Source organism: Pantherophis guttatus, chromosome 13 (assembly GCF_059756535.1).
Source record: "Pantherophis guttatus breed Tessera chromosome 13, ASM5975653v1, whole genome shotgun sequence".
Taxonomy (NCBI): domain Eukaryota; kingdom Metazoa; phylum Chordata; class Lepidosauria; order Squamata; family Colubridae; genus Pantherophis; species Pantherophis guttatus.
This window is the reverse complement of record NC_142075.1, coordinates 12,445,969-12,467,605: the sequence shown is the minus strand read 5'-3', so window position 1 is coordinate 12,467,605 and position 21,637 is coordinate 12,445,969. Positions and strand designations below refer to the sequence as shown.

The 21,637-nt window shown below is 42.5% G+C and overlaps 1 protein-coding gene and 1 long non-coding RNA gene across 5 annotated transcripts in view; one reads left to right on the top strand and one right to left on the bottom strand.

Moving 5' to 3' along the window:
* AGBL1 (AGBL carboxypeptidase 1) overlaps positions 1 to 21,637 on the bottom strand; it is a 701,662-nt gene that overhangs the window by 566,771 nt on the left and 113,254 nt on the right. For all 4 annotated transcript variants that reach the window (XR_009623272.2, XM_087878351.1, XM_034424683.3 and 1 more), the window contains 2 exons: positions 11,260 to 11,407; positions 6,677 to 6,830 (listed from right to left, as the gene is read on the bottom strand). Coding sequence is in view for 3 of the 4 variants with exons in the window: in XM_087878351.1 (XP_087734477.1) it covers positions 6,677 to 6,830; positions 11,260 to 11,407 (302 nt within the window). In the remaining variant the exon portion in view is untranslated. The remainder of the gene's footprint in view (positions 1 to 6,676; positions 6,831 to 11,259; positions 11,408 to 21,637) is intronic.
* Positions 1 to 21,637, top strand: part of LOC148112161 (uncharacterized) — a 73,932-nt gene that overhangs the window by 51,329 nt on the left and 966 nt on the right. The window lies entirely within an intron of this gene.

The following is a 21,637-nucleotide window of genomic DNA, read 5'->3' as shown; positions in this document are numbered from 1 at the left end:
GCAGGAGTACAATATACAATTTTGCAATTATCTTCGAATACTGAGTTGGTGAGAATTTTGTTGGATGTCAGAATTGGTGAGAATTTTGTTTTGTTCATTTTGGGGGGGAAATGACCAAAGTATATATATATTTCCTCACAAATGGAATCCAGACAGCTTGACATTTTTTTTAAAAAAAAAAATATGCAAATACAGGAAGAATGCTAATAAAGCTTCGGCTGTCAAGCAGGTGAAAAAAATAAGTTTCCTCAGGCAGGGAGGTTGCCAAATTTCAGCAGAACACTTGCAAATACTACAGGATTAAAATTCATAGTTCCGGGGAAGGGAGGAGGGGGGTATTTCTCTTTCGAATCTAGAAAGCCTGAATGTATGTGCACCAAGGTGGGTTTTTTTTTCCCCAACAGGATTCATTTTGAAAACTCCCAGTCCAAGCAAGGATGAGGGGTCAAGTGGGGAATTAGCCTTGAGTTCTTGCAGAGCCACAAGAGGTATAAGCCTCACCCCCCCCCACACACACACACACAAACCACCAAGATCCACGAAACCATATCTGTTTGCTCCAAGGGAAAGCAAACAGTCTGTGGAGATTCTTTTAATATAGGCAGAAATCAATAAAGTAGCTGATTTGAACCTTTCACAATGAATCTCATTGCTTGTACCTAACACACACACAGAGAGCGAGAGCGAGAGAGAGAGAGAGAGAGAGAAAGAGAGAGAGAGAGAGAGCGCAAGAGAGTGAGAGAGAGAGAGAGAGAGAGAAAGAGAGAGAGAGAGAGAGCGCAAGAGAGAGAGAGAGAGAGCAAGAGAGAGAGGGGGGGGAGAGAGAGCAAGAGAGAGAGAGAGCGAGAGCAAGAGAGAGAGAGAGAGAGAGAGCAAGAGAGAGAGAGAGAGCAAGAGAGAGAGAGAGGGAGGGAGAGAGAGCAAGAGAGAGAGAGAGCGAGAGAGAGAGAGAGAGCAAGAGAGAAAGAGAGAGAGCAAGAGAGAGCGAAAGCGAGAGCAAGAGAGAGAGAGAGAGAGCAAAAGAGGGAGAGAGAGCAAGAGAGAGAGAGAGAGAGAGAGAGCAAGAGCAAGAGAGAGAGAGAGAGAGAGAGAGAGAGAGAGAGAGAGAGAGAGAGAGAGTGAGTGAGTTATACAAATATCAGGGGTGAAATGCTACCAGTTTGCACTAGTTTGGGCAAACTGGTAGCGGCGGCACCGCAAGGCTCCGCCCACCCGCTCGTTTTAACCAGGAAGTAACCTGTTTTTTATCCTCTGTGCATGTGCAGACGGCTTTGCACATGCGCAGAGGGTCCAAAAATTGCATGTGATGCGCTCGCGCGCATGTAGCAAGCACACGTGGGTGGCATGCACGCTTCCAAACCGGGAGGGAAGGTAAGTAGATTTCACCCCTGACAAATATACATACATGAAAAGGTACACAGAAGCCTTTGGCACCGCCAGGATCCCTTCATAAAAAGCAGATGAGTTACCTCACAGTTTTAAACTCAACAGGCTGTACAGCAACCATTCATTTTTTTTTTCCTAACGTGATCATTAAGTGTTTGGCTCAGTGACAGTTTAATTTCTCCCATCGGTGCAGTTTCTATAAGATGCAGCCTGAGCACAATGCATAATAAAGCGTTACACTTTTCATAGCAAAATAGTTCTGGGTAGGATCTCTATTTTCGTTTATAAGCAAGAGCCCCTCACAGACCTTTGCTTGACTTCCAGGTCCCAAAATGGGTCATTGGGGAGGGGGGCATAAGATAACGGATACGGAATGGAATGACCAAATTGACTTTCTGGAAAGTCAGCACAAGAACATTTGAGAGACCAAGCTCAATTAATTCTAAGATGGCTCTTCTTCTTTTTCTAGAAACAGAATGACATTTTAATAAGCAGGCTCAGGTAGCTTGCGAGAATTGATCCGTATCGCTAGAATTAGAAAAGGGCTGTGGCACTGGGATATATAAAACATACACTTCTTAATAGGTTTGTTCATAAGAGTCGAATATTAGAGTGGCTTGTTTCTCCTCTTGGCCATGTTCTGTTGGTGATAAGGAATAAGCAATTATTGCAGAAGCTACGTAGAACAATAGGCAAACTTAAGCAGTTCGGAAATGGATGTTTTAAGCCACCAGGACACCAATGGCAGGTCCAACCTGGGACTTCTAGCAAGAGAGCCCAAGCAGCTTGGTCTGTATACCACTTGTTGTGGCCCACTGGCAGCCAGAAGAGCTGACAGCAGGAGGAGGTTGGGGAGGAACTTGGGCCAGTCCTGGGGGCTGGGGAAAGCTCGGACGAGGGCTCTGCATCAGAGGCAGAGAGGGAGTTAGACAGCAGTGAGGCAGAGGAACAGCTGGAGTCCGTTCCCAGTGTGCTGCCAGAAGACAAGAACAACTCAGAAAGCAGGTTCAACTCGGGAGTAAAGCCACACCTTGGAGGTGATTGGCCCCTCCCATAGGAAACAAAAGAGGAGCAAACAGGGAGAGGGCTTTTGCAGGAAACAATTCGTTCATTCCGTGACTCTGAGAGACTCTGTGCCAAGTTTTGCCTTGTACTGCTGTTGGAAGCAAGTTACGTGGCAGCTTGCCAAACGAGATAAGGTGTGTTGAGAAATATTCCTTTTGAAAAACTGTTGACTTGCTGATTGTGAATGAACAGTAATTCACAGTCGTGTAAATAAAAGAGGTTTTGCCAGGACCAATTCCTGCCTCCTGCTTGTTAAGGGAGCCTAGGTCACAACACCACTGGAGAAGCCCCAATTGATCTACTGGTACATCTGGCTGAGCCAACGGTGCTTTTCCAAAAGGAAACTTGGTTTTTTCCTTGGGTTTTTTTTTTCCCTTGAAGATGTTTCGCTTCTCATTTAGGAAGCTTCTTCAGTTCTGATTCTCCACCATTCAATCAGAACTGAAGAAGCTTCTTGGATGAGAAGTGAAATGTCTTCAAGGAAAAACAAAGTCCGGTTGCCTTTTGGAAAAGCATCTTTGGGACAACCTTGACCTGGGTGATTGAGAATCTCCATAGAGTCAAGTCTTGATGAACTCCAATACCAGTTTCAGAATGTCTTGAAAGCATAGTTAGTATAGGTAAGCTGAGATAGGCAGGTCTTTCTTCAACCAGGCATACTTTAGATATTTTAAACAGTTCTCTGGCATTAGAAAAAAATCATTAAATCATTCTCTGGCATTAAAAAAAACTTTAATTCTCCCAGACCAGGGGTCAGCAACCTGTGGCTCTGGAGCCGCATGTGGCTCTTTCACCCCTCTGCTGTGGCTCCCTGTCCCTCAAAATATGCATCACAACCGCCAATGTGCAACACCCGCCGGCACGCGATTTATTGAGCTTTTCAACCTCCAGTAGGCCAACCATGGATAAATCCAAGAAAAGAAAAGTTTCAGAAGAAAACAGAATGTTTAATTCAACTACATATGCTAGTTTTGTGACTGCTCACGAAATAGTCAGGCAGGGGAAGGGTTTTGTGGCTCCCGGTGTTTTCTTTTCTGTAGGAAATGGGTCCAAATGGCTCTTTGAGTGTTTAAGGTTGCAGGCCCCTGCCCCAGATCATAGAGGGTAGCAAGTTAGAGCTGATTGAAGGACCTCAGGCTTAGTTGTTAACACCAAGAAACTCATAAGCCAGAGGTAATTTTCCACTAACTTCTGAAACTCAGACCCTATGTCTTCATTGAGGTTTCTTGTCCTCTGAAATCACCTTCTGACTTGTTCTCTGGGAAACGTTGTGTTTGGCCTGTCTGAATGCTCTCTCTGATACTTGATTTATTTTTCCATTTAGAAGTTACTTCTCTTTATAAGTTTGGGCAGTTTACAAGATACAGTGGAAAAAAACAGTGGTGAATTCCAAATTCTTTTTACTACTGGTTCTGTGGGCATGGCTTGGTGGGCGTGGCAGGGGAAGGATACTGCAAAATCCCCATTCCCACCCCACTCCAGGGGAAGGATACTGCAAAATCCATATTCCCTCCCCACTCTGGGGCCAGAACCTGCTAGATTTCACCCTTGGAAAAAACCCATTAAAAACAATGTAGTTTACATTAGCACTAGGCACAACATACTTCCCCGTACGTTTGTATCTTTGCAAACCATTCTTATCTCTACCATATTCCACCACGGTTTCCTGCGTTGCCTTTTATTTTTTAAACATTTCACTTCCCTCTATTTGAGTGAGAAACAACAGCAATAAACTGGAGGACAGAGTTTGGAAATCACGTTGCTTATCCAATAACCTCTCAGCTACCTTCTTCTCCCATAGGTGGTACGGGATGTTGTCTCATATACTGAGGGACACTTCAGCTAGTTTGTGTACACAAGAGACACCACTTTCACCTTCATCCCAGGAAGAAAAATGCTTGCTTGCTTGCTTGATTATTAAATAAATTTGTAGAGCTGCGGTGGCGCAGTGGTTAGAATGAGGTACTGCAGGCTACTTCTGCTGACTGCCGGCTGCCTGCAATTAGGCAGTCCAAATCTCACCAGGCTCAAGGTTGACTCAGACTTCCGTCCTTCCGAGGTCGGTAAAATGAGGACCCAGATTGTTGGGGGCAAGAGGCTGACTCTGTAAACCACTTAGAGCGAGCTGTAAAGAACTGTAAAGCGGTATATAACTCTAAGTGCTATTGCTATTGCTATATCTGCCAACTTCACACATAGGCAATTCCATGACAGCTGCTAAGACTTTTTTTTTTGAGTCTAATCATACTATAGAAGTCAGATATGCATTGGTAGTAATGCCATATGGGATCCAGAATACCACTTCTTGTCTACACCTCAAAACCCCAGCATCAACAAGGAAGATAATAGTCTCATGAATCCTCAGCCTATGCACCTTAAGAAACATACAGATGTAGGCAAGCAATCCATTTATAAAAGCTGAACAATTAAATTATTTCCCAGCTTGGTTATCTATAAACCTTGTGTACAGTGGTGGGATTCAAATAATTTAACAATCGGTTCTCTGCCCTAATGATTTCTTCCAACAACCAGTTCACCAAACTGCTCAGAAAGTTAACAACCGGTTCGCTTGAAGTGGTGCGAACTGGCTGAATCCCACCACTGCTTGTGTATCTAGGCAAAGAATTCTCTAAGGAAGCAGCATCAGGCTGGGTTCACATATCATGTTAAACCAGGGTGTTCAACGTGATTTACTGAATAAACTTTAATTGGCTAAATTTGCACAGCATGCTAAAGTATGAATCCGGGTTGTAAGCCAAAATAGCTGGGTTCATAGTTTATGTGAAATCCAAATCATATTTAACCTGATGAGTGAATCCAAGCTTATCTCTAAAATAAAATATGAAAGGATGTAATCCCAGGAAAAAAAAAGAAGAATCACATCATTCATTGGGAGCTGAAAGGGTTGACGATTCACCAATAATAATGTTAAAAACAGAATTGCTAGCAGCACCTCTACTTCATGGCCAGATATCAGCTGTTGTCCACATGGTTAATTGTCAAGTAGCAAAGGCTAATCTGAAAACATTTTCTCTCCTTCTTCTATCAACAAGACCTTTCCACCTCTATTGCATTTTTGCAAATCTGAGCTGCATTTATCATTCTGAAACATGCAAAAGAAACCTTTCATAACAATTTCCTTGTTCTGTAAATTAGAGAACATCTATAAAGTCAAAGCAAATAAATCAAAGGTTCCAAAAGCTTGTAATTCTCCGTGTTGCTTCAATAAAACAAAAATGTAGATAATTCTTTCTGAAGCTACCCTGTTTGACAGTATCTTCTTCTTTCCCCCCCCACCGCAATATTTAATAAAAACTATTTTAAAATGTAGATAACTATTAAGCCTCGCTCCAATGCAAGTCTGCAAGTCCATATTGCCCAATAAAATTTTTTAAAAATGTCTGCATCCTTGCAACAAAACTATGCATACCTTACATTGAATTACATTTAATTATATAGTGGCAGATGATGAATGGACATTTGTTCCTGAAACAACTGTCCTTCATACAGATCTTTCACATCAGGAGGTGAACCAGGGGTGAAATCTAGCAGGTACTGACAGGTTCTGGAGAACCGGTAGCAGAAATTTTGAATAGTTCAGAGAACCGGCAAATGCCACCTCTGGCTGGCCCCAGAGTGGAGTGGGAATGGAGATTTTGCAATATCCTTCCCCCAGGAGTGGGGAGGGAATGGGGATTTTGTAGTATCCTTCCCCTGGAGTGGGGTGGGAATGGAGATTTGGCAGTATCCTTCCCCTGCCACACCCAACAAGCCACACTATGCCCACCAAGCCACACCCACAGTACCAGTAGTAAAAAAAAATTGGATTTCACCACTGAGGTGAACCAACAACTTATTTGATAGTTAGTGTTTGGCCACCGTTGTTTAACCATGGCTGTTGAATAAACTGGAACCACATAGCGGGTTAAGTCACAAACCACAATAGCTACACAAACCACACAGCACACTGAATGGCAATCCATCCAGATTAACTCTCTCATGGAACGTATGAATCGGATCCACACCTTTCCCTTTCCACAAACACACCTTCAGGGAGTTTCTCCAAAATGAGCTTTTCTCAACAGCAATGAAAATGGATGAGTTTATGGCAACCCAGCTCACGGTTTTACTGGATGCCATTGATGACATTCAGATTCAGATGTACAGTATGTTACTCAAGATCTAGAGAGGGTGGAGTAAGAACCAAATGAAAGAAGTGACTTACGGAACTGCTCCAGGTCATTCCTGCTTTCCGATTCAGGCATGGCGGTGACGGTAAGCAGAGGGCACGCATTTCCTGCTAGAGTGTGGCAAAGGGTCTGCCTCTTGAAGAAGACTTTCTTTGTATTCCTGGTTTGCTCCAAGATGTCAAGGTGAGACTGCAAAAATGGAAACATGAACGTGTAATAGTTTACAAAATGTCCCGCTGGGAGAAATCGTCTAGCCTGGGTATCAGCAACCTGTGGCTCCAGAGCCACATGTGGCTCTTTGGCCCCTCTGCTGCAGCTTCCTCTCCCATCACTGTCTGGCCCCACCTCTCGCCCTCCCCTCCCAGTCACTCTTCACCTGGCCTTGGAAATCCAAGAGAGAGAGGGAGAGGGGAGAGAGAGAGAGAGAGAGAGAGAGAGAAAGAGAGAGAGAGAGAGAGAGAGAGAGAGAGAGAGAGAGAGAGAGAGAGAGAGAGAGAGAGAGAGAAGGGTTTTGTGGTTCCCGGTGTTTTTTAACAACCGGTTCTCTGCCCTAATGTCCGGCTGGGTAGGCGTGACTAGGGGAGTCATGTGACTGGGTGGGAGTGAGTGACATGGAGTTGGCCACGCCCACCCAGGTTTTGTGGCTTCCGGGTTGTTGTTTTTTCCTGTGGGAAACGGGTCCAAATGACTCTTTGAGTGTTTAAGGTTGCAGATCCCTGGTCTAGTCCAACACCTTGTAGAATATAGATATACAATTGGAAGTCCCAGATCCATGGGCAGACTTCTCATTGAGGTCAATGAGCTAATGGAGGACAACTTCCTTCACTCACTCACTCACACTCTCTCTCTCTCTCCCTCCCTCCCCCCTTCTCTCTCTCTCATTTGTGAACAATTTCATTTTAATATTATAAGAATTGGAAGCAAGAAAATAAGCTTAAATAATGGGAACACACCATAAACCATTATTCAAACTATTTTCTTATTTAAAGATCTCCGGACTGCTTGCTGATGAATCATGGAGTACAGCTACAGTATGAAACCAAATGTGAAGGCCTTTTGCTCAGAAATGATGTAATATCATTTAATGTCGCATTTAATTTAATACAATGCCTCATTCCTCCCTTTGAGGAACCGGCATTCTCAGAGAGTCAAGTTACCTAAGTCAGGTTTTCACTACCAGCCCCCCTTAACCCTGCCAAGATGTCGAACTACAACCGCCCAAATCTTCTAACTAGACTGCTACCATCTTAGTAGACATGCTTCCATTGTACTATCCACCTTTCAGGATTCCAGACAGGTTGGCAAGCCAAAGGGTAGCTGAGCATCAGAAGCTGCAGGAAGAAAGACAGCATCTACTCTGAGGGGTCCTTGGTGCTCCTGCTTGAACAGTGGGCTGGACTAGAAGACCTCCAAGGTCCCTTCCAGCTCGTTCATTCATTCTGTTCTACATTCTATTCTATTCTCTCTGGGCTCTGTTGCTTCCTTGCAGACATTTCATTATCCAAAGTAGCTAACATCATTAGAGGGATCACTTCTTGTTAGCACAGATGATGTCACCTAGTTTAGGTAAGAAAACATCATCCAAGAAAACAACCAAGCTCAGAGAACACAAAGGACAGGGGTGAAATGCTCCCGGTTCACACTGGATCACCTGATCTGGTAGGGATGGTGGTGGGTGGTTCAAAGAACCAGTAGCAAAAATCCCTGCGCTCCCCCCCATGCCCAGCTGAGCCACACGATCATCAGAGGATTTTTTTTTTTTTTACTTTTAAAAGCATTTCTTCTAAAACCTCTTTGGCTGAAAAAATGCTTTTAAAAGTAAAAAAAAAAAAGCCTCTGACAATCGCGCGGCTCAGCTGGGATCATCAGAGTCTTTTAAAAGCATTTTTAACTCCCAGTTGAGTTGCCTGATCGTCAGAGGCTTTTAAAAACATTTTTTGTACAACCTCTTCGGCCGAACAAATGCTTTTAAAAGGCTCTGACGATCCCAGCTGAGTTGCCTGATCGTCAGAGGCTTTTAAAAGTAAAAAAAAAAAAAAAAGTTGACCACGCACACCCAGTCACATTACCCCCACCACCATCAAGCCACGCCCACAGAACCGGTAGTAACAAATTTTACATTGCACCTCTGACCAAGGACTTCTCGTTTCAACCCTGAGCTACAAATAGTCTTCTTTATTCTGTAACATATACTCCGTATCTCTCGTTGAAAAGGAGCAAAACCAGTGACGGCTGAACAACCTGCGCATTGTGTCACAATGTGGGGATTGTGATCCTAGCCATGTCACTTGCTTCTACTGTCCTCTCCCTGCCCTAAAACCCAGGCTGAGAGTCACTTAAGCTACCTATTCACCCTAGCTGCAGGAGTGGAAAGATAAATGATTTTGTTATTAGTTCTGTTCCTTCGGGTCAGCCTCCAGTTCTGCTTCTGACTTTCTCTCGATGCACCTCCTGACCCTCACCAAATTGCAAAGCGGACTGTAGAGGAAATGTTTTTGCATTTAGGAAATCTTTGGTTCGGTCCGTGCCATCTTCAATATGGAAAAAAAAAAATCAGGGAGAAAAAACAAACAAATCTGCCTGAAATACTTGGTATTACCAGTCATAGTCAAAAATATTGGATTAGACCGAACCAAAGGTCTGTCCTTCGGCATTGTTGTGTTTTTTGAATGAAAAGATGGAGCTAAATAGTACATCTTTGAACCAGTGGTGAAATCCAATTTTTTTTACTACCTGTTCTGTGGGCGTAGCTTGGTGGTTGTGGTGTGGAGTGGCTTGGTGGGTGTGGTGTGGCGTGGTGGGCGTGGCGTGGCGTGGCTTGGCTTGGTGGGCGTGGCATGGCTTGGTGGGCGTGGCTTGGTGAGCGTGGCAGGGGAAGGATACTGCAAAATCTCCATTCCCAGCCCATTCTGGGGCCAGCCAGAGGTGGTATTTGCCGGTTCTCCAAACTGCTCAAAATTTCCACTACCGGTTCTCCAGAACCCGTCAGAACCTGCTGGATTTCACCCCTGCTTTGAACAATTTACAAAATACTTCAGATTTAAGAATTCTTTCCTAATTCAAGTTGACACATTCGCATGTAATGTCCTGAATTTGAGAAGACTTAAACTATGCAACTATGCCAAGTATGTATTTCAGATACAAAACATAATGTGCTTTTTACTCAAGCAGGTTTACGTTTAGAAAATAGATTTTTAACAGATTAACAAGAGTTCGAAGGGATCTTTGCAGGTCATCTAGTCCAACCCCCTGCTCAAGCAAGGAGACCCCACATCTGCCTCTACCTAGGATCGAATACGTACTGTATTATCTCAGTTGGATTTATTTACTGACGCCTTATTTACATTTTGTTATATATTAATTAACTAAAAATGTATTTAGAAAATGTGTATTATGAAACCGCTAAAAGAATTGAGATCCCTAAAAGTGCCACATTTTGTATTGTGTTTCAAATGATCACCTGTGATTTATTGCATCTTTGACAAACTACAGACTCAATCTGCAGATATCAACAGTACGCAATATGAGGGAATGTTATTACTCAAACACTACAATGCAAAATTAATACATGTATTTTACATGATTAAAAAAAAGAAAGAAAAGAAAAGTTGGTGCTTTCGGCTTGCATGGGCAAGGAAGGATGTATCGGCAGTTAAAGAATCAAAGAAATGGTATGATTCAATGCCAATCTTTCACGCGGCTTCTTCTCAGGGTGCTGTAAATATGTCTGCCGTTATTAAATGCATATTAGATTGTGAAGAGTTTCCAAGTCAGTTTCCGTATGGAATTTTATTGCCTTTCCAAATGCCGAGTGCAGGTAATTGAGTTCCTGGGTTGCAAAACCACTTAGAATTCATTACTGCTCTGAAGACAAAAAAAGGGGGAAGATACACCCACGACACCTACACACACATACACACACGATTTGTACAAACAGAGGCTGAAAAAGAAAACCTAGTGATGCACACATGTGAAATTTGTTTTTCTTTTGGGGTGGGCGGGAATCATGCAGTCTGTAAAAATGATTTTTTTTTTTACTGGATTTTTTTTTTTAAAAAAAAAGCTTTGCAGGGGTAATAAAAATCTATGAGTTATTTAAGTGACCCCGGTCAAAGTTATCTCTACAGAGATATCCACTGAAATTATGATTCAGGCAATGTCAGGAAATGAATGTTTCTCTGTATCTCAGTACAGCAGAAACGGAATCTTGTATTCATTGGAAGCATAATCTAAAATTAAGCTAAAGCTCCTCCTAACTTCAGAAGCATTTCTTTCCTTTAAAAAAAAAAAAAGCAATGTAAAGCAAAAACTCCTTCTATTGTTAATTTTTGAAGCAGTGTTTGCACAACAGGCCCTCTTATTCTTCTCTTCCTTTTAACTCTTTCTCATCTACTGATATACCCCCTACAGCCAAATCTTGTTGAATAAATTGGACATCATTCTCCTGCACCTCATAGTCTTGACTGGCTGGCTAATAAATCAAGAAATATCCTCCTGATCCTCAACTGACTTAATCTCGCTCTTCCCAGGATGTTACTAGAGTTTTTGTTAGATGGGCATTAACATTATCTGAATTAATGAGCTGTATTTCCCTAGGATTTCAGACCATCAGCATTACCATCATGGTAGAGTAGGTGTATGGATAATGGTAGGCCAGATAGCAAACATCTTCCTGGTGAGGGAAAACGAGGCTGAAGGTGAGAGTATAGCATGACTTCCCGTGAGGACCTTCTGCCGCTGCTTGGGCACAGTTTCGGTAGTGGTTTCTGAATGGAAAAGGAAGAGAAAAAACACTACTAAGTGGCTTTCCTGCTTGCCTTCAAAACCAAGAAGGTACAATTTTAAAAAGCGGGTAGACATATGGTAGAAATCCCCCGAAGGCGTCTTACACTTCCAACAAGCCGAAGAATTTCCCTTATTGATTCATGCTAATCTTGTGGGGGGGAATATGCCACCTATAAAACATCTTGTATACATTTTCCTTATATGTGGTTGCTAACGTAATTTTTAATTTTTTTCCCCATATAGTTTGCCAATTGTCCAAATCGATACTATGTCCCAAATATTTACTCCAAATTATCATCGTTTCTTTGACTTGATCCTCAATCATATCTTGTTCCAACAAATAGCAATATAATTTACTTACAGTCTTACCTTCCCTACTTAATAAAATCTTATCTAATTCCGATAATTCTTGCTTTATACCCCATTCTTTTTTTTATCTTTCCTAAATTTAGATTGTATTTGGAGATATGCCCATCATTCCAAGTCAATTCCTTCTTCCTTTAAGATATTTCTCGCTTTCAATTCTCCTCTTTCATTCAAAACGTCTTTACAGGTAACAACTCCCCCTGATTTAATAAAGTTTGGATGGGTGTACATTTCTAATGTTGATACCCAGTTAGGGATTTCCATATAATTGCTTCTTTTAGTCTTAGCCCAGATGTCTAATAGAGCCCTCCTAATATAATGCCTCTGGAAGTGTTGATGAGCTTTATGTTTTTCCTCCCAGAAAGTAGCATGCCATCCTGTCTATAAATCATGACCTTCTAGTGCCAATAATCTTCTATTTTTGAGATGCATCCACTCACTTATCCATATCCAAAGCTGCTGCTTGGTAGTATTTTCTCCAATCTGGTGGGCCGAATCCCCCTCTTTCTCTAGCATCTTGTAATAATTTTAACCTAATTCTCGGTTTTTTTCGCTTGCCAGATAAATTTGAAATATATCTTTCCAAATTTGCAAAAAAAAATCTTTTTTGAGCTGAATTGGCATGCATTGAAATAGACATTTTTGGTAAAATATTCATCTTAATGGTAGCTACCCTACCCATTAAAGATAACTGTATTTTTCCCCAATTTTCCAAATCTGACCTAATTTGTGCCATTAACTTATCGAAATTGGATTTTCTTTGTTGTTTTGGTCCTTGAAGATATTTTATTTCTTATCCAGGAAACTTCTTCATTCCGAACTGAAGAAGCTTCTTGGATAAAATGAAGAAGCTTCTCGAAAGATGCGCGCCGCCCCCTAGAGTTGGGAACAACTAGCACCATGAAGGTGAACCTATGGCATGCGTGCCACCTGTGGCACATGGAGCCATATCAGTGGGCACATGAGCGTTGCCCTAGCTCAGCTCTGGTGGGGCTGGAGATCAGGAAACTGGCTGTTTTCTGGCCTCCGGAGGGCTTCCAGAGGGGTGAGGAAGATTCTTTTCGCCCTCCCCTAGAAAGGCTCTGGAGCCTGGGGAGAGTGAAAAATTGGACCATGCTATCGTGTGCCAAAAATGGGGGGCGTGCGGGGGGTCATGGACACATGCATGGGGGGCAGGGCGCATTGAATTATGGATGTGGACACATGCATGCACAACTTCCCCCCCGTTCCCCCCACTTTTGGCACACGACGGCAAAAAGGTTAGCCATCACTTGACTAGCACATATGTGCAAGGGGAACCTTTACCTTTAAATTTTTCAGGGAACAGAATACTGTAAAGCAGAACACAGATTGTCCCCGAGTATCGGTGCCTCTCGCATTTCCTTTCTGCCTGTTTTTTCACAGACAGAAAAGATAAAACTGTACACCAGAATTCTCTTTCTACAACCAACTTTTTCTTTCTCCTTTTTTTTTTTTTTTGGCATTTTTTTTTTAAATAGACACAGTTTCAAGGCTGAGGGTGAAAGATTTCCTATTAGGTGTGATGAAGAGCTAATTCACGCATTTCAAAGAGACAATATCATAGCAAATTGCATTCCTGAGGACATTCTAGACAATAATTTCCCCCACCTAGCACCAATTATCCCACTGCTGACATGTCTTATTCTGAAGTGCCCTGTGGATTTTCTCCCTTTCACTTTTTGATTGATGCTATTCTTGTTGCTGCATCAAAATGCAAAAAAAAAAAAAAAAAAAAAAACCAACAAAACCTATCAAATAATAATAATGCAAGAGATCCTTTTTGAATTGCCAAAATAGACACGTCATTGATTTTTCAGGTGGATGGTCTAGTTTAGTTTTATTCAAGGAGTGGCAGTAAATTTCTAAATGATTTTTGTGGGCACGCACACACAAATACACACCCTTCTGCATATGTATTGACATGGGAGGCAGAATAATTTGATTTTCCTTAAAAAAACATTAGTAAGAATCTCTCTTTTTTGAATTTGAATTGGGTATGGCTAGTCTAGAGAAAAGAAGGACTAGGAGTGACATGATAGCAGTGTTCCAATATTTGAGGGGGGTTGCCAGAATGAAGAGGGGAGTCAACCTCTTCTCCAAAGCACCTGAATGCAGGACAAGAAGCATAGATAATAATAACTTTATTCTCATTTTATGCGTATACACAGTATACCCATACAACAAAATTCACTTAACTCCCAAAGACCAGGTCCAACACACATAACAATCCCCAAACACACTCCCACCCACCACAATTCCCCACCCCTAAACCACCCAAACATCCACACAACAGACCAAGTAATGCTGTCCAACAGCTCACCAATGGTGGCCCTTTAGTTCATTGTTGAGTGCAATTATAGCTCTGGGATAAAAACTATTCAGAAAATAGTTGAGTTTTAATTGTTCTGTATCTTCTGCCAGAAGGCAACAGTCCAAAAAGATTGTAAGCAGGATGGGAAGAGTCTCTAAGAATGTTATGCAACTTCCTCAAACAGCGAGATTCGAAGATGTCGTCCAGGGCTGATAGCTGGAGCCCGATGATATTCTGGGCAGTTTTAAAGATTCTCTGTAGAGCATTTTTGTCCGCTACAGAGCTGCTCCCATACCATGCAAGAATGCCGTATGTCAGGTCACTCTCAATGGTGCTGCGATAGTAGGACAGAAGTAGATGCTGAGATAGATTTACCTTCCTGATAAAGTAATAGATGGAAACTAATCAAAGAGAAAAGTAACCTAAAACTAAGGAGAAATTTCCTGATGGTGAGAATGATTAACCAGTGGAACTGCTTGCCTTCAGAAGTTGTGGGTGTGCCATCATCGGAGATTTTTAATGAGAGACTGGACAGCCACTTGTCTGAAATGATGTAGGGTCTCCTGCTTGAGCAAGGGGTTGGACTAGAAGGCCTCTAAGGTCCCTTCCAACTATATTATTCTATTGTTAAAAGCTTCCTCAATTGTCTAATATAGGTAACACAGAAAGAAACAAGACACATCTGAGAATAAACAGATCAAACAGGTCTCTCTCCACATGTGCCTTCTAAGTCAGATTTTGATTCCTGATGACTGTCTGAACAAGTCCCTGAAGTTTTCTTGCCAAGGTTTTTCTGAAGTGATTTGCCATTGCCTGCTTCCTAGGGCTGAGAGATAGTGACTGGCCCAAAGTCACCCAGCTGGCTTGGTGCCTAAATCAGGAGTAGAATTCACAGTCCCCTCTTTCTAGCCTAATTCTTTAATCACTATACCAAACTGGCACTACAAACCAGTCTAGCAAATGTCGAAGAATAGCAATGCAGTCCTGTGGATTGGGCCCATTGGAGGTTTTATTACTATAAGTCGCCCAGAACTATCATGACTGAGTTGGGCGGCCATATGTACTTCTTAAATAAAACACACACACACCCCAAAACATACATACACACCAGTGGTGGGTTTCAAATTTTTTTACTACTGGTTCTGTGAGTGTGGCTTGGTGGGCGTGGCATGGCTTGGTGGGTGTGGCAGGGGAAGGATACTGTAAAATCCCCATTCCCACCCCACTCCAGGAGAAGGTTACTACGAAATCCCCATTTCCTCCCGATCAGCTGGGACTTGGGAGGCAGAGAATAGATGGGGGCGGGGCCAGTCAGAATTTTTACTACCGGTTCTCCGAACTACTCAAAATTTCTGCTACCGGTTCTCCAGAATTGGTCAGAACCTGCTGAAACCCACCTCTGATACACACACAGCTAGCCTGATTCGATGATCATAAATTTCTGAGCTCAGTTGAATTTACTTCCATTCTTGGCAACAAGTCAAGAATCTGCTGACCAACTAATATTATTGTAAGCCATACAAGCTTTCGTGAGCTGTTAATAATATTTGCTGTTGGAAAAGATCTACAAAATTCTTGATTTCCCCTTCCCCCTCTCAGAAACTGAGGTGGTTCTTGTATTAAAATGTCTTTCAAACTTGGGAAACCTTTCCCTCCGAGAAAAAAAAAAGTTAAAAAAAGAAGGTAACTATACAAAAAGTCATGCAATTAACATGCAGATGCAGTACAGTGCCCAGGGCAATATAGTCACTTTATAACTGTCAAAGCCCAAAGTTAGATCTTTCTCCTTCAAGCCTTCCATCCTCCTCCTATTCCATCTGGCATTCTCCTGTAATTAATAATCAACCTAATTATTATTGTTGCTATTAACATCACTTACTGTGGCAGAATGTTCAAAGTGCTTTGTAGATGTTATCCGATGATTCCTCCCATCTCCCCTTCCTCGGCTAAATTAGCCAAATTGGAAGCAAAGAGGCTGTTACCCTTTCAAGCAAGAACTCGGTTTAAAACAACCCAGCACAAATCCTAGCTACCCTTGGCTGATCTGGAAGAAGCTAAATCCATTTATAGATGGATTTAAAGCTGACAGCTAGGTTCAAGACTTGAGCACTGCATGACTGGTAAACTCCTGTTACTTGCCCCAGGTCCAGTGGTGGGTTGCTACTGGTTCTCCCTGGTTCTTGCGAACCGGTAGTGGAAATTTTGAGTAGTTCAGAGAACCGGTAAATACCACCTCTGCCTGGCCCCTCCCCAATCTATTCGCTACCTCCCAAGTCCCAGCTGATCGGCTAGAAGGAAAAAAATCAGGGCTCACTTGACAAAGAAGAGAGAAAAAAAAAAGACACTTTAGCTTTAAATTGAGAAGCCAAGAAGCCTCCCAACTGATCGGCTAGAACCGATCCGCTCCTTGTAAACCTCGGTAGATTGGCAATTGAGGCCAAGCTGCCTGAAAGCGGTTTCCGATGCTCTCAGTGGTGGCAGAGCAGCAAAAAACTGTTTAAACTCTTGCTGGTTCAAAGGGCCCCCTACAGCTGATCAGCAGTAAAAGGCAGTGTGGTGGTAGATCAGTGCCCTCCAAGAACAAATGGGTAGACCGGTACGGCTCTGCAAGCAGCTAAAAGCCTGGTAGACCAATGCCTCTGCTAAAAAGAATTGTTTGTCACATGACCATCACACCACGCCCATAAAATAAGCCACACCCACAGAATGGTAGTAAAAAATTTTAGAATCCACCCCTGCCCAGGTCCTACCAAACTAGCCGTTCGAAAGTTTGCAAATGAGAGTAGACAAACAGGTACCACTTTGGTGGGAAGGTAACAGCATTCCGTGGCCTCGGCATATAATCATGCTGGCCAATGACTATGGAAGTGTCTTCAGACAACATTGGTTCCCTTGGCTAAGAAATGGAAATGAACACTGCCCCCTAAAGTCAGATACAACTGGAACAGGGGGAAATTTTTTACCACCTGAAAACCTCCCTGTATGAAAGCTAAATATCTATGGAGATTCTCAGTCATCCAGGTCATGGTTGTCCCAAAGGTGCCTTTTCAAGCGGCAACTGGACTTTCTGTTTTTCATTTGAAGACGTTTCACTTCTCATCCAAGAAGCTTCTTCTTCAAAGAAAAACCAGAAAGTCCAGTTGCCTCTTGAAAAAGCACCTTTCGGCAGTGGGTAGGACTTGAATAACTTAACAACTGGTTCTGGGATTTGCTGGTTTGCCAAACTACGCAGAATCTTAACTACCGGTTCGCTTGAACTGGTGCAAACCAGCAGCAGCCCACCTCTGCTTTTGGGACTTCCTGTATGAAAGTCAGCTTTGTCCTAATTAAGGAGAACCCTAATGTAATGGTATGTGGGAATGTCGGGAGTCGGGAGAAAGAGCAGCAATATAGACAACTTTCAGGCAAAGGGATTTCAGCCCACAGAAGAAAAAGGAGTGTGGGAAATATCTCAGAGAAGACCCTCTCTAGTTTTATCAAAAGTAAGGGAAGAACTTTCAGACTTGCAAAATTCTGTTATTTTAACCTTACAGTAAAGGTAATGTTAATACTCATGGTTTGTGCTTCTTATTTGGACTACCTCAAAAGTCCGGCACCTGTAGAAGCTGTAACATAATTATTCTTATACACTGGTTTTATAAAGATTCCATACAATATATATATATTGTACTGCAACGCTCTCTACATGGGGCTCCCCCTGGGGTGCACCCGGAGGCTCCAGCTGGTCCAGAACGCGGCCGCGCGGGGGATTATGGGGGCGACGAGGCGCTCCCATGTAACACCTCTCCTGCGCGAGCTGCACTGGCTCCCGGTGGTCTTCCGGGTGCGCTTCAAGGTGTTGGTGACCACCTTTAAAGCGCTCCATGGCTTAGGGCCGGGGTACTTACGAGACCGCCTTCTGCCACCAATAGCCTCCCACCGGCCAGTACGCTCCCACAGAGTGGGCCTCCTCAGGGTGCCGTCCGCCAGACAATGTCGGCGGACGACTCCCAGGGGGAGAGCCTTCTCTGTGGCGGCGCCCACCCTCTGGAACAACCTCCCCCCAGAGATACGTACAATAGCAGACCTCCGGATTTTTCGTCGGGCCCTGAAAACCCATCTATTTCAACTAGCTGGGCTGGCTTGAGTTAATTTTAATTTGATTTTAAATTGGGTTGTTTTAATTTACGGCCAAAATATTTAATTATTTTAAATTGCTTTTAAATTTTGTATGTATTGTTTTTTACTTTGGCTGTTCACCGCCCTGAGTCCTATTTTGGAGAAGGGCGGTATAGAAATTTAAATAATAATAATAATAATAATAATAATAATAATAATAATAATAATAATAATAATAAATAATAATAATAATAATAATAATAATAATAATAATAATAATAATAATAATAATAATAATAATAATAATAATAATAATAATAATAATATATGCCCATTAATTTTTCAGCCATTCGCATATTCTACTTTCAATGTCTACTGTCCAATAAGGACCATGTATTCAGTTTATCTAAATATTGTAATATTTGCCTATAGAATCTGTATTGAGATCGCTGCTTAGCATTAATATTTTTATTGTGGTTCACAGTTTTTAGCGATTACAGTATGCCATTTTTTCCTTGCATATTTTTGATTTTAGACTGCCACAGTAAAGAAACTTAAATTTAGACTGATTAGATGGATTAAAAAAAAAATCTGGAAGAATGCAATCCTAATTTTGCAATGTGGACAGGTCAATTTGAGAAAAAAACTTTGCTTTGGTCTGGAGTCAACCACAGGGCTCCGCTTTTCAGATGTTCAACCCTATCCCCCATCCTCTTCCATTTATCTTTTCTTTTATGTACACTGAGAGCATATGCACCAAGACAAATTCCTTGTGTGTCCAATCACACTTGGCCAATCAAAAATTCTATTCTATTCTATTCTATTCTATTCTATTCTATTCTATTCTATTCTATTCTATTCTATTCTATTCTACTCTACTCTACTCTACTCTACTCTACTCTACTCTACTCTACTCTACTCCTATTCTATTCTATTCTATTCTATTCTATTCTATTCTATTCTATTCTATTCCATTCCATTCCATTCCATTCCATTCCATTCCATTCTATTTAGCTAAACTTCAAACCATCCATTTTGCCTCTGCTCAGATGTGGTTACACCAGAGACCAGAAAAGACTGATGGGATTCTGTATTTGGATATTGTCGCACATCTTCAGTGCTGATCATGGCGCAATCAATGCAAACAGTTGCCAGGAGAACAAACTGTAAATCAGATCATTTCATAAAGGCTACCGTGATCATTTTTCTGGTGGCGAAGTTCTCTTCCTGCAAGCGTCTGTCACTTCACACAGGGGGAGAACGAGCGAAAGGTGCTGTCACCGAGACCCTTTTGACAGAAACGTTTCTAATAATCTCAGTAACATAAAAATATCGCTCTGGAGAGGAGAAAGGAAGACGGCACATGACCAGGGCTGTGACTGTCACATCTGTCTTTGTGAGTGAACTGTCCCTGCTTCTCCATGCAGAGCAAAATGGATATGAGTAGCGATTAGACTGCATGCGCTACACAGACCATCATACGGAAGAGAAACGCTGGTGTATTTTTAAAGGTTTTCCAATCGCAAACAAAGCCACAACTAATCACAGTGCCTGCCTGTTGACTTTCTGCCATGAATCTCTGCACTAAACCCGGTCTTCGCCTGAGAGTGATGGGCTCACTCTAAATTCAAGGATGCAACAGGAATAATCTTCTTCAAAACTGGTTGCATCTCAGCATGAGTCTCAGCTCCAAGATGACTGATTTTTGAATCCAAATGTCTGCATTAGGTACGATCAGATCATGCAATCTATTGAATTGCAAAGGGCTACTAAAATTACTTTATGCTAAAATCAATCGCCGCCCAAAATCATGAGACATGCTTCTGCCAGAAAATTGTTCATCTACATCCGTAGGGTCTATTTTGGCTGATAATAACTGTCGATAGTTTCAGGCAGAGGTCTGTCACAGCTGGATCCCATACCTAGCAGGGGTGCTATTCAGCAGGTTTTGACAGGTTCTGGAGAACCAGCAAATATCACCTCTGGCTGGCCCCAGAGTGAGGTAGGAATGGAGATTTTGCAATATCCTCCCCCCAGGAGTGGGGAGGGAATGGGGATTTTGCAATATCCTTTCCCCAGGAGTGGAGAGGGAATGGGGATTTTGCAATATCCTTCCCCCAGGAGTGGAGAGGGAATGGGGATTTTGCAATATCCTCCCCCCAGGAGTGGAGAGGGAATGGGGATTTTGCAATATCCTCCCCCCAGGAGTGGGGAGGGAATGGGGATTTTGCAGTATCCTTCCCCTGGAGTGGGATGGGAATGGGGATTTTGCAGTATCCTTCCCCTGGAGTGGGATGGGAATGGAGATTTTGCAGTATCCTTCCCCTGCCATGCCCACCCACCCACCCACCAAGCCACACCACACCCACAGAACCAGTAGTAAAAAAAATGTGAATTCCACCACTGATACCTAGGGTCTTTAGCATGCAAAGTACATGTTCCCCAATGCTGGAAAGTATAGGTTCTCCCAGGCCTCCTTACAGTCCAGAGCATGCTTGTGTTAAAAACGTACAGCAGTGCCAAAGAAGGACTACTCTGAAAGCAATGAATATTTTTTTATTATTATTTCTGTACTCTTAAAGAGAAATTTTGCTTGTGGTAAGCTTGCTTTCTTGCTTACTTACTTAGGGGGCCTCCCTTGAAAATGCTTTACATAGTGGACTGCAGGAATAACAAATTATACAGCCAACACCCCAGCTCGAGGGCTCACATATTATGCAACATATGCAAGCATTCCTTTAGAATACATAGCTGTAGGAACTGTCTGGGCCGATAAAGCATTGTGTGATTATGCTTGAAGTTATGACATTAGACATTCACTTCTGGTCGGATATGTCTCAAGCTATTGCTGTAAGCTAAAGGTGGTTAATCAGCTAAAAGGTCATGATTTTAAAAGAAGGAATATGAGAAAAGGGTAGAATATTATTTGTCGTCCCCACCCTCCACCAAGTGGGGGAGGGGAGGAAATCACAAAGCCTGACTAGGTGGTTCAGTGGCTAAGACGCTGAGCTTGCCAATCAGAAAGGTCAGCAGTTCGGCGGTTTGAATCCCTAGTACAAATTTCCTGCATGAGCAGGGGGTTGGACTTAGTGGTAGGTTGCCCCCAGTTCTGTCCGGTTCTTTAGAACCGGTAGTAAAAGTGTCAGGAGGCTCCATCCACCCGCACGGATGCCATAAATGATGATCTGCTCATGCGCAGAAGCTTCCCGTTCCCGTTGCGAACCGGTAGTAAAGGTAAGTAGAACCCACCCCTGGTTGGACTAGATGACCTCCAAAGTCCCTTCCAACTCTGTTAAAACAAATACTTCTTCTAATCTGAACGGAATTCTTTTATTAAGCTCCCTCCCCGATGAGATCGTTGTAATTTTTCTCCCAGGGCTAGTTTTCTATTACTATGTTCTATGATTCTATTTTG